The sequence below is a fragment of the Citrus clementina genome, unplaced genomic scaffold, assembly GCF_000493195.1.
Source record: "Citrus clementina cultivar Clemenules unplaced genomic scaffold, Citrus_clementina_v1.0 scaffold_4, whole genome shotgun sequence".
Classification (NCBI taxonomy): domain Eukaryota; kingdom Viridiplantae; phylum Streptophyta; class Magnoliopsida; order Sapindales; family Rutaceae; genus Citrus; species Citrus x clementina.
The window spans coordinates 23,984,235-23,996,802 of NW_006262274.1; the positions used below are offsets into that span (position 1 = coordinate 23,984,235).

At 33.9% G+C, this 12,568-nt stretch overlaps 2 protein-coding genes across 2 annotated transcripts; one reads left to right on the plus strand and one right to left on the minus strand.

The window, feature by feature from the left end:
* The first annotated feature begins 1,335 nt into the window (after positions 1-1,335).
* LOC18045199 (transcription factor CSA) lies at positions 1,336-3,462 on the plus strand. Its single transcript, XM_024186419.1, has 3 exons — positions 1,336-1,943; positions 2,036-2,575; positions 2,909-3,462. The coding sequence occupies exons 1-3, from the start codon at positions 1,412-1,414 to the stop codon at positions 3,226-3,228; spliced, it is 1,392 nt and encodes a 463-aa protein (XP_024042187.1). The 5' UTR covers positions 1,336-1,411; the 3' UTR covers positions 3,229-3,462.
* Positions 3,463-8,639: 5,177 nt separating this feature from the next.
* Positions 8,640-9,770, minus strand: LOC18045200 (transcription termination factor MTEF1, chloroplastic). The gene has a single exon (XM_006438650.2). The coding sequence runs from the start codon at positions 9,726-9,728 to the stop codon at positions 8,862-8,864; it is 867 nt and encodes a 288-aa protein (XP_006438713.1). The 5' UTR covers positions 9,729-9,770; the 3' UTR covers positions 8,640-8,861.
* Between the last annotated feature and the right edge of the window lie 2,798 nt (positions 9,771-12,568).

Sequence of the window (12,568 nt, forward strand, 5' to 3'; positions counted from 1 at the left end):
TAGTCTAGTTAATCCTCTTATGGGGGGGTATCAGTGAACTGTTTTTTCAATCGCTGGGGTCTTTTTGTTGGTCTGCTTCTCATGTAAAGCCAGATTTTTCAAAGTTTTAATTTTGACCAAGACTCTCTATTCACTGCAGAGAGATGATCGTACATTGCTGGCGATCACATTAAATGTAACGTCTGCCATTGGGTTTGGTTTTCCGGTTAGTAAAAACTCGAAAGCTTATAATTTATTTAATAATATATGGGCAACTTTTCTTTCTTTTTTGTTTGTTTATTTTCTATTTTGTGGTTTAGGATTTAAAAGAAATGACAACTTAATTCCTTGCACGAAATATGCCTCTCTTTCTTGATTGGTTTAGTTGATGTTTGTCAAGAATGTGCAGTCATTTTAAATTCTTCTTAATTATTTGAGTATGCTTCGGCTTGTTACATGCAACTGAACACTTAAAGGATTGAAAGCACAGTAACATAAATCTGTCGTAATTGCACCATCAAACTTTACAGGTTCAGGGTAACAATGAGGGGCTTCATAAAAGACAAGGGAAAAGACAACAGAGAGAAAAAAATAAAAATAAAGAAATGACAATTAAGGTGACGTTAAGGCATCGAACTTTTCTGTACTGTTACCAATTAGTTGCGACAGAAGAGAAATGAATCAAGTAATTTTTAGGTAAAAGGGATGGTTGCGGCGTCAACTTCAGGTGGTTAACCAAGTTAAAACCCATCTCCCGACTCTCTGATCAGGTTAACTAAAATTATTTTTGGAAAAAAAAAAGAGGAGTGAAAAAATCAGAGCGATTGAGACGGAGAGAGAGTAATGGCCTATTTATGTTATGTTATTTACAACTGTTTGACAGGCCAAGGCAGGAGAGGAGGTAGCTGTTGCGTCAAAGCTCTCAATTTCTGCCCCAGCTGATAGCTCTGATCTGCACATACATATCACATTAGAGTCTTTCTTTGTCACTATAGAGTTACGAGTTGTAGACAGTCTTAAGAAAGAGAGAGATTCGCCATTTGTGTCTTTATATTTATTTATTTATGTATTATATGCATCCTCCCTCCTTCCCTCCCACACGTGTAATCGTTTTAGGATTTTCGTTTCCTTACAATAATAATAATAATTTAAGGAACTAGTTTTAAGTCAAGCAGCATCTGGTCCAAGTGTGGGTACCTTCTTTTAACGCCCTCTCTCACTCTTTGTTTCTCTCTTCAAGTTTGACGCAAAAAGAAGAGGAGAAGCCGTGTAGGATTCTGTCAAAACACTTTTGCTGTTTTTGTTGTTTCAAGATTTTTTTTTCCTCTTATTGTTTTTTGGATTATAAATAAATATAATATGCACATGAAAATCACATTTTGAATAGTTCTGTAACAGCGTTTGTCTGTCAGAGCGAAAATGATCTGAAGACATGAACGGCCTCACTTGCAACTATTCTCCCACTTATTCTTCTTCATTATCGTTATCGATGGATGTTTATGCAGATATGGGGATGGGGTCTCTCTCTCTTAATAATCCCAGCTATGGAGGTGCAGTTTCAGAGGAAAATGAGAGAGCTTGGGGTTTTCCTTTCATTGGAAGTTGCAGTTCAAATGATAAGCCGGGGAACAACTTTGAGGAACGACGTCAATTTGACATTATTGATGTTAATGACAATAATAATAATGTGGTGAGAAAAAGTAATGGCTCTGATTGCAGTGATGGGTGTGGTGAAAAAAGTAAGACCTTGATTCAATATCAGTGTGATATCAACTTGAATGAAGAGTTTAACCCTAATGAAAACTCAGTCGGTCCCAGTGAAAAGGATTCAGATGGTGGGCAAACTAAGACTTGTGCTAGAGGTCACTGGAGGCCTGCTGAAGATACCAAGCTTAAAGAACTTGTTGCTCTTTATGGCCCTCAAAATTGGAACCTTATAGCTGAGAAGCTAGAAGGCAGATCAGGTAGCTTATTAAGTCAGCTATTATTAAGATTGCCAATTAATTACATTCTCTTTGCCTCACGTTACTTTGTTTGTATTTGTGATATATTGAAGGTAAGAGCTGTAGGCTGAGGTGGTTTAATCAGTTGGATCCAAGGATCAACAGAAGAGCTTTCACAGAAGAAGAAGAAGAAAGGCTAATGCATGCTCATAGACTCTATGGCAATAAATGGGCCATGATTGCTAGGCTCTTTCCTGGAAGAACTGATAATGCTGTCAAGAACCATTGGCATGTTATAATGGCTAGGAAGTATAGGGAACAATCCAGTGCTTATAGGAGAAGAAAGCTGAGTCAATCAGTTAACAGAATAATGGATGATATGCCAAGCTTTGTCGCCAATGATGCGGCGGCTGGAAGAATAATAGAACCACAGCCATACTGCAGTAGTATTGGTAGTGTGAATGGAGGTTTTTATCATTTCACATATGGAAACTTTAATGGTGCTGCTGGTGTTGGGCTTGATTATCACTTAAATGGTTCCCCTTACTTGCTCCTCGGGCAACAAGAAGTTATCTCATCCTCGAGCAACCAAGTCCATCACAGTGGGTTTTGTGCACAGGCACAGCAGCAGACACCTTGTGATTTCTTCTCTGGTGTGTCTCCGTCATCCCTTATATTGCTCAGTTAGTTGATCCCCATTCTCTTCTGTGTTCCTTGCTTCCTCCAGTTTGTGGATTTGGGTTACGTGCTCCTTCCTTCTCGTTGGTGCCTTCTTTATCCATTCTTTTTTTTTCACATACATTACGTTGACTGACGCAACAATCTCACCTTCATTGACTGATGCAACAAGCTCAACCTTTTTCTGCCTTAAATTCTTTCTCTTTACTTTTTCCTGTGTGTGTGTATTTTAACTTATCACACTTGGTTTCAGTTTGCCTTACAAATTGTCTGGTTCTCTTAGTCATTTTGATTTGTTCAATTTGCAGGTCCCAAAAGCAATGACATGATGGGCATGTTCAGCCATATCAGATCTTGGGATAGGCCAATGGATGAAGTACCCCGTAATATCTCATCATCATCAGCGAGTTTCAACCTCCACAACTGCAACAACCCTCAATACTTGATGGCAATGCAACAGTCAAACTCAAACATCCATAATCCTGACAGTTTCTTTGATTTCACGGCATCAAAAACACAAGTTTCACCTACTGAGCCTTCGTCATCAGTTACAGGGAACCAAGTTGCCAGTCACTTTGACACTATTCCTTCACGGTTCATTGACTTTCTTGGAGTGGGAGCCAGATGAAAAAGCTTAAAAGGACTTTAAAGATTCATCAAAAGAGCCCCTAATATGGATGTGCTGCTAGAAAAGCTGAGAGGCCACTTGGGAGGTAATTGAAGATCCTGAGAAAGGAATTTTGTTTCAGTTGGTTTTTGACACTTGTGTAATTTAAAGTCCGTTGAACAAGTCGTATCCCACCTTTGTTTTCTCTTTTACACTTTGTCCCTTCCAAGAGTATAAACAATCATTTATTTTTTGGTCGCCAATAATTTTGTCCATTTTGCATTTGTGCTTAGTTTAAGTTTTATCATTAGACTGTGAAAGTGAAAACTATTGCGAAAGACAAATAAAATAATATTGATGATGATGAAGGGTAACAAAGACAAAACAAGAAACTGAAACTTGAGGGGAAAAAAAAAATAAAAATAAGAACATCCTCCTCTCATGTCTCTGCAAAAATCAGGCACAAAATCTGCAACATAATGCGTTGCATTCATGATGGGAACTGTTGAACATAATTTGCTGAAAAGTCATGCCGCTCACATGGGGAGCTTTTGCATAGCATTAGCAACAACCGTCGTTAATTAAATACACTCTGGACTTTGATCCAAAAATGGGACAAGATATTTGTTCGCTGACACAAAGAAACACATATTGTGACAATTTACACGATCATGGCTTTCACTGGTTTTCAGGAAACAACCTCGCATTTTGCTGCCGCTGCACACGCACACAAATATACATTCAACTCTTTCACTGTTTCTTTCCCAATCTCACGCACTGTTATTCGCTGTTAACAGTTCTTTGAAAGTTGAAACATCCCAAATCCCGTGATATGTAGAAGCTTTTGAAAAACCAAACTCCAATCAAAGCCAATTTAGTGCATGAGTTCCTGATTTCAACTGAATAAAATTTTCAGTGCCCTCTTCAGTTAAGAGTTTGTCCATAGAGCCAATACAATTTCTCAAGCTTAAGCAGGAAATGGACTTGACCAAATGGTTAGAGACTCAAAAAAATAGAAAAATCAAAATAAGGTTAGTAAGATTTTACAGTGATCATGTGAAAATATCGCAGAAATGTACTGTCAATTCGATATTCAATAGTTCAACTCATCCCCAATGGTAAGAAGCTTGTCCGTATAAAATTGATTAGACCCCAGGTTTTTTTAACAAAATTATATTTGTTAAAAAAGCAATTTACACCCACATAAAGCAATATGATGACTATGAGCTGGGAGGGTTCTTTATGACCCAAACATAATTTTGGTGGAAGAAACCGGATTAGTTTTAGGAGAAAACCCCGACTTTTTTTCTTAGACCTATTTTAGACCCAAAACGAAAGGTTGTAGCAGGCGATCTTGTGATTTTAACGGAAGATATTGGAATTATGAGCTTCTTTTTTTTTTTTTTATACTCACATCAATATTGATGAAACTACACCATTTGAAAAAAAAAAAAGGAAATCAGTTTCGAGCCACGGAATAATTTCTATGGAATTTTCATTCTTTTTTTCAAAAAAAAAAAAAGAAAAGAAAAAGAAACTATGACAACTTTTTGGAATAATGTGAAATTATTTGAGAAGGTTTTTTATGACCCAAATAAGATGTTTATGGAAGAAAACCAAATCAGTTTTTGAAAACTTATTTTTGACCCAAAACTATAGGCTATAACATACAGTTTTGAACTTTTATAGGACGATTTTGAAAATTTGAATTGATTTTAAAAAACTAATTCGATTTTCTTCCACTAAAATGCTCCTGTGATCAAAAGGAGCTTTCTCAGACAATTTCACATCATTCCCAAAAGTTCTCCTAATTTTTTTGGAATTTTTTAATTTTTTAAGAAAATAAAAAATTCCATAAAAATTATTTTGAAACTCAAAATCAACCCTCGTTTTTTTCTTATGGTATAGTTTTGGCAATATTCACATCATTTTGAAAAGTTCTCTTAATTTTTTTCAATTTTCTTTGATTTAGAAAAAAACTCAAAATTTTCATAAAATAATTTCAAAACCTATTTCATGACTCGAAACCAACTCTCATTTTTTTATAGTTTCGCTAATATTTACCTTTGTGCAAAAAAAAAAAAAAATCAGCTCAAAATTTCAAAATTTTCCGTATGTTATAGCCATAGCTTTGGGCCTAAAATAGCCTTGAGAAAAAATTTTTGGGTTTTTCTCTTCAAATTAATTCAGTTTTCTTCAACCAAACTCTTCTCGGGGTCATAAAGATGGAACATGATCCTCTTCTGATATGAGTTATCATGATATTTTAAAGATTTTTTGTCATGTGTCTTTTACTGGTAGTATATGAGTAAAATTTAACTTTTTTTATTTATTAATAATCAATCAATAATTTAGTAATTTACTCAGAATATGATCAAATCATGAGAGAATTTTGATCTCATAAAGATTCCTCTTAGATAGTTTCACATCATTCCAAAAAGTTATCCGAATTTCTTTTGAGATTTTCTTTGATTCTTCAAAAAGAAAAATTGAAAATTCTATAAAAATTATTTCGAGGTTCGAAACTAGGGTCCAGTTATGTTGCAACAATGGTACGATATCACTATTGCTTTCAACCATTGGATCTATCTAATACAACTATATAACTATAAATTTAATGACTGGTTGCAACATACATATCCATTCTCTGCAATGGTACTGTTTCACCAATATTGACCGTCGTGCATAAAATCAACTCAAATTCCAAAATCGTCCTTTAAAAGCCTGAATCATGTGCTATAAGCCTTTAGTTTTAGTCCTAAAATAAGTCCAAAGAAAAAGTGTTTTGTTTTCTTCAGAATCTAATTCGGTTGTCTTCCACCAAAATCCTCTTTGCGTCATTTAGACGCTCTCAAACAATTTCACATCAGCCCAAAAAGTTTTTCTAACTTCTTTGTGATTTTCTTTGATTTTTCAAAAACAAAAGACCGAAAATTTTATAGATATCATTTTGGGGCTCGAAACCAACAGTTTTTTTTAAAAAAAAATTACGGTATAGTTTCCCCAATATTGAGCTTCATACAAAAATCAACTAAAAATATCTAAAATCTTCCTTTAAAAGCTCAATACTGTGTGTTCTATAGCCTTCGGGTTTTGGCACAAAATGGGCTGAGAAGAAAAGTTTAGTTTTTCTTTAAAAACTAATTTGGTTTTTTTCCACCAAAATCTGCTTTTGGTTATTAAGAGCCTCTTGAACAGTTTCACATCATTTTAAATATTTCTACCAATTTTTTTGAGATTTTCTTTAGTTTTTTTTATAAAAAAAAGACCAAAAATTTCATAGAAATTGTTTCTGAGGCTCGAAACCAACTCCTGTTTTTTTTTTTTTATATGGTATTGTTTCGCCAATATTAACGTGCAAGTAAAAAACCAGCTCAAAATTATAAAATCATCATTTAAAAGCCCAAGACCATTTACTATGGTCTTTAGTCTTGGTCCCAAAATAGGCCTGAGAAAAAAAAAATTGAGTTTTTCTCCTAAAACTAATTCGCTTTTCTTTCATCAAATTCATCTTTGGGTCGTAAAAAGTCCTCTCAAACAATTTCACGTCATTCCAAGAAGTTGGGTTTTTCATAACGGTGTATCGAACCCTTTCAAGAGCAGGACCCATTATTTTAAAATTCTTTTTCTAATTGAACCCTCAATAAGTAAAACTAATACATACCTTAATACTATTAGCGTTCATTTTAATTCCCAAAATATCGCTCTCAGTAACATTTTCTACCATTTTTTTCAAATCCTACTGTGCATGTCATCCTGTGTGATTTATTTATTTTATTAATAAAGTTGGAAGGAATCTTTAAGAACATAAAAGCAATTATGAAAGAGCGAATTTATTTTTAATTTTCTAGATTTTATGGGAGAACGGTATGCTTTTTGCGCAATTTTAGAGAGTACTTGACTTCAAATGGATTCTTGCTGGATACAAATTCTTTAATGTTTACTATTTAGAATAACATGACATTCCAACTAGACTAATGATGAATTTAAAGAGTTTGCAGAAAAAGAAACAATGTATAAAAATAAAATTTGAGCGTGTGTTAAGTATCACCAAAAGATTCTTCAAATGAAATTTTATTATTCAATAATAAAAATTGCAAAAGACTTTTCATATAAAATTCTTCAAATGAAATCGTTGAATAGAGAGAATAATGATCTCATCTGAAAAATCTTATTTGAAGAGTGTCTTGAAGATCATTTTTTATCTCATTATTGTCAAAGACGGACAAACATTATGTAATTGCTATTATTTTGATGAGGGGAAAATTTTAACTAAAATAATAAAAAACTTATTTTTATTTAAAAAAAATTTTGATAGAGGATTTATTTTTTCACTCTTCTATTTATCACATAGGTAAATAAATAAGTATTTGAGAAGTAAAGAGCTTACATTGATTTTTCAGAGAGAAAATATTGTGATTTAGTTAGATTTATCATTGTCCTTCACTGTAATTGCAACCAGGAGGGTGAAAATAGCACTACTCCTCTTTCAAAGCTTGCCAACAGGTATGAGCCTAATGAAAACGAGCTTTTACCACACAAGATTTTCTTGCTAAGTAACAGAATGGACAACAAAACTTGGCTTTTCTGAGCGCCAAGGCCATGATGTACACGAATCATGATAATGTGAAGCAGCATCCTTTGAGTGAGTAGGGGTGGGCCGGACGGTTGTCAATGCCGTCAATGGCAAGATACGTTCATAAAAGTAGAAGAATAACAAATTAAAAAGGTCTGTGGAACAACCATGCGACTTTCAAAATGTCGAGCCTGGGATTAGTTCAATCTAGGAAGTAGTAGCCAAACCCCTCAGAAACTCAAGATTTTTAGGAAATGAAAAATAAATAATCAGGGTTCCACTGATTATTTATTTTTCCCAAAACCCAAACCCCAGCTTCTGAAAAAATAAATAAAAGTCCTAGAGTTTCTTTACTAACCGGATGCAGACACCCCAACAGTCTTCAAGCTCCACTTATCAGAACTAGAATACAAACTTCAAAAATTTTACATTTGGTCACAAGAAAAGATGATGATTCTTTTTAAGACTATAGTCTCCACTCATTTCAACATTATCAATCTGGCCAGTGGCGACAGCATTTAGTTTTGACATCAACCAGAATCAATTATAGTATAGTCAGTCTCAAAAGGAAGCAAGTTAACCTCCTGAAAACAAGACACCAAAAACTGACAAGACTATTGAAAGGCCTCTAGAATTTGAATCAGAGGGAGTGTAATAATATGGATGGTCAAATCATTTTAGCCTCAAGGAGCTCTAGTAAAGTAGCAATGGCCATGAAGAACCATCCACAAAATCACCAATTTACAAGGTTGCATAGGGCATGCAAAACAGGACGTAGCAGATTTAAATTAAATTCTAACGAAGTTATGGTATAGGAACAACGACAATTTACCAACAACAAACACGGTCAAAAGTATACAAATGGCAAGAAAAAATCATTCATTTTTCAAGTAAAACGGGTAAACAAGATAAAGTCACCAAACTACTTGGTTCCTTTATCTCCACGATTTACAACACATGATCAAGCAATCATCAGAGAAGAAGATTGAAAGTTCTTCTCAATGCCAAATAAATATTTCAAGGGGTAAAAGAAGGTAATATACATACAATTAAAATCATTTGAACTTCTGCAACATACTTACAATAATGAGCTTCTCTCGGCCAGCTTCAAGCGCATTTCAATCAACCTAGCATTGAACTCTCCATCACTAACTCTTAACATTTGGGCCAAAGGAAGCTTAAACCCGTGGTCAACCAAAATCCTATACCTAGGCTTAATCTTCCTCTCTAAGCTAAAGGAAAAATATTGTGGAAACTTCTTGAGTTCATCCAAATCACCCTTCATTTCCTGGATGAAAAAATCAACTTTTGGCACCAAATTATTCTCCACGCTAAAAGTCAACAACCCAGGAGATCTTATCACCATCCTCTCCACTTCCTCATCCGAAAACCTTAAATTCTTCAAAAAATCAATCTTTGGCTTCAAAGTCCTCTCCACGCTCGAGACCAACAACACAGTCGTCTGACAGTTAATTTTATGACTACCCTTAAACCCGAATTCTACAAGGAACTTAAAAGTGGGACGCAATTGGGTTTTCAAATCGGAAACCAAGATTCTAGGGCAGCGAGTGAGAGATTTGGGGAGGTCGTTGAACGGAATAAGCACTTCCTCGAGGAGGAAATCGATGATGGGCTCGAGGTCGCGGGGAATGTCGGCGGTGAGGAGTTTCGGGTGCATGTCCAAAATCCGTCCGACGGCTGGGGGAGAGAGGCCGAGGGAGAGCAAGTAGTGTTCCAGGGAGAGGAGAGAGGAGAGCGGGGTGCAGCGGAAATTGGGGTTCTGGTGAAGGGCTTTTTGGGGATTTACGTTGAGGGCTTGGAGGTGGAGGATCTTTTGGCGGAAGAGGAGGCCGGCGTCCTTGGTAGTGGCGGAGATGTGTGACGGAGGTTGAACGGAGGTTTTGGGCAGGTTTAGTGGTATGGGGGGTTGTAGTCTTGTCATCATTTTTCCAGTTTTTTGCTCCTTTTTTATTATTATTATTATTATTTCAAGCGAATGACAGAATGAGTGAGTGCATGGCGGGGGATATCATGTAGCATATATATATGTTCCACTATCACTTTCATTTTTCCTGAGTGTCCTGATGCTGGATTCTAAGTGCACCCTGCAAACCCACACACCCGGCCCGATCTTTTCTCATCCTGTAAAACAGTAAAACCAGCGGGTTCCTCAAGAGATTTGAGTGGTAAAGCCCTCTAAAATTCTTTAAAAAAACTCTTTTCTAATTATTTTTATTTTAATATCAAAAGTACTCTTTTCTAAGGAAGCCCCATCTTTGTTTGTTTGTTTTTTCAGACGAATGGGAAAAAAAAAAAATCTTGTTCTCTGCCATGCACTTAACAATTTTTTGGGTATAAAACCAATCGTTAATTTAAGTTTATGAACTCTATTTTTTAGTTCAAAAGTATCCTCGAATTCAAACGCAGATCGAAAGCAAAGTAGAGAAAGTCGAAGGTGGGGATCTATTTGTTAACCACCATCGGTCTCTCTGTCACGGCTTCTTGTTTCATCTATAAAGCAACATCTTCTAGGCGAAAATACAATCATGCAATGGAGCTCATAAGTTATAAATAAAGCAATGGTATCAGTCTTTTTAGTTTTAAGTTACTTCCTTTTGGGTTTAAAGTTTAAATCATAAATGCTTGAATGGGTTAAAATTTTGCTTAAAGTGCATCAAATTGAAGAGAAGGGTGTGTTAAGACTTACGAGTTAGAAGAAAAGAAAAATGGTAAATACATTTAATTATATATTTGTTCTTAAGGGCCACTTTGGTAATATTGTAGTTTTTAAAATAATTGTTGTTTACTGTATAACATAAATAATTAACTACGAAGAGAATCAATCAAACGTTTGGTAAAATTTATTTTTAAAAGTAATGTCTGTTTTTAAAATAGTCGTGTGGGTTTGATGAATCTCATTATTAAACTGTTATAAGAATATAAATGATTGAATTAGACATAATGTTGAATAAAATTTATTTATACATTTATGAACATATAAATAAAATCTTTTTAATTACGTATATATAATAATTGATAACTATAATAAATATTTTATATTATTAATGTTATTTTTTATTTTGTTATCCCAATATAATTGGTAATGATAATAATTTCTTTAAAGTTAATGATTTTATTTCCTAATTAATAAGTATAATTTTGGATTTTAATGATAAATAAAAGGATATATATGGAATTTTATTGAGTAGAAAAGTGATTTTCAAAATCAGATTTTTCAAAATACTTTTTCCTCACTTTTCAAAATCTACTATAAGATGAGGTGATTTTGCTAAAAGTGATTTTAAAAAAAAAATTATCAAACACTAAAATTAATTTTTAATTTTTTAAAATTATTTTTGAGTCTTTCAAAAGCAATCTCAAACGAGCTCTAAATGTTGCATCGATGGAGAGTGTGTTATAAAGATAATGAAGGGGTGTTAATTGTACTACTTCAAGAGATATATAAACACAACTAGGTGTATTTTTAAATGAAAAATCGGGTGCATTAAGTTCAAGTTGGTCTCGGTCTAGTACTGGGATGATGCTTTGGCCCAAACCCAATGATGTGAAGGGCAATAGATAGGCTTCTAGCACCGTACAATTATTCTTTTAAAACACCTATTTGAATTATACTCCATTTACGGAGTGTTTACTAGATAGCAATTGTAATTGGAATGGAGGAATCAAAATGAAGAAGTTGTTACTTAATTGAAGAAGGGAATGAGAATGAGATGGATGGGTTCCACACAAAACAAGGCATCACTACTGGGCTTGTGATTCTAGTTAGGGGTTGGGAACTACGATCATATTCTCAGCCATGGCGAAAATAACCTCATTATTTTCTTTGTTTTCTGAAAATACCCTCTCTTGTCATTGAAAAATATATATATTAAAAAAATAAAAAAAAATTCCCTAATCTAGCAACTGTTCTCTCTCGCTTAGAAACAATCTACACTTTCTCTCGCATAACTTAGTGCTATCCCTCGTCATCGATCTCGTATCAATCATCGGTCAGATTCGTCGCTGATTGTAGCCTATTACCATTTGATTCTGTTGCGTGCAGCGATCTCGATTTGACAGCTCATCACCGTCCAACATCTCCATCCAGCATCTCAACTATATCGATTATTATTATTTATTCATATTATTATTGTTGTTGTTGTTGTTATTACTAATAATAATAATATTATTAAAATTATTATTATTAAGAAATAGTATCAAGGACAATAATCAACAAAGGGTATTTTAGTAAATTAAATTAGTTAATTTTAATTATAGGACAAAGTAAACATATCAATGGAAATGAGTTACATTCTGATTTTGATTTATACAGCTCAGATAAACCAATTATTATGATTCTCATTCCTGATTCCAATTCTAGTTCATTTTGATTACTGAATGTACCATTAATATCAAAATTACTCTCTCTAATTTAATAATCTTTTTATTTGAGTATTTAATTTTTAGCTATTTTCTCACCTTAAAACTTACACACACACACACATAGAGGGAGAGAGAGAGAGAGAGAGAGAGAGAGTGTCCTTTTTTAGTAAAGACATCCTCACTTTGCACACTAAACTACAAAAAAAAATTACAAAATTTCAATACACTAGAGATTGTGTTCTTTTTATTTGTTAGTGTATTAAAATTTTTAGATTTTTTTTTTGTTTTGTGTCAATGTTACTCTTACTTGTTAAAATGAGGATTTATTCACTAGAAAATTATTATTATTATTATTCTTTAGTGAGATCATCTTCACTTTAATAAAATTAAGATGCATGCTAA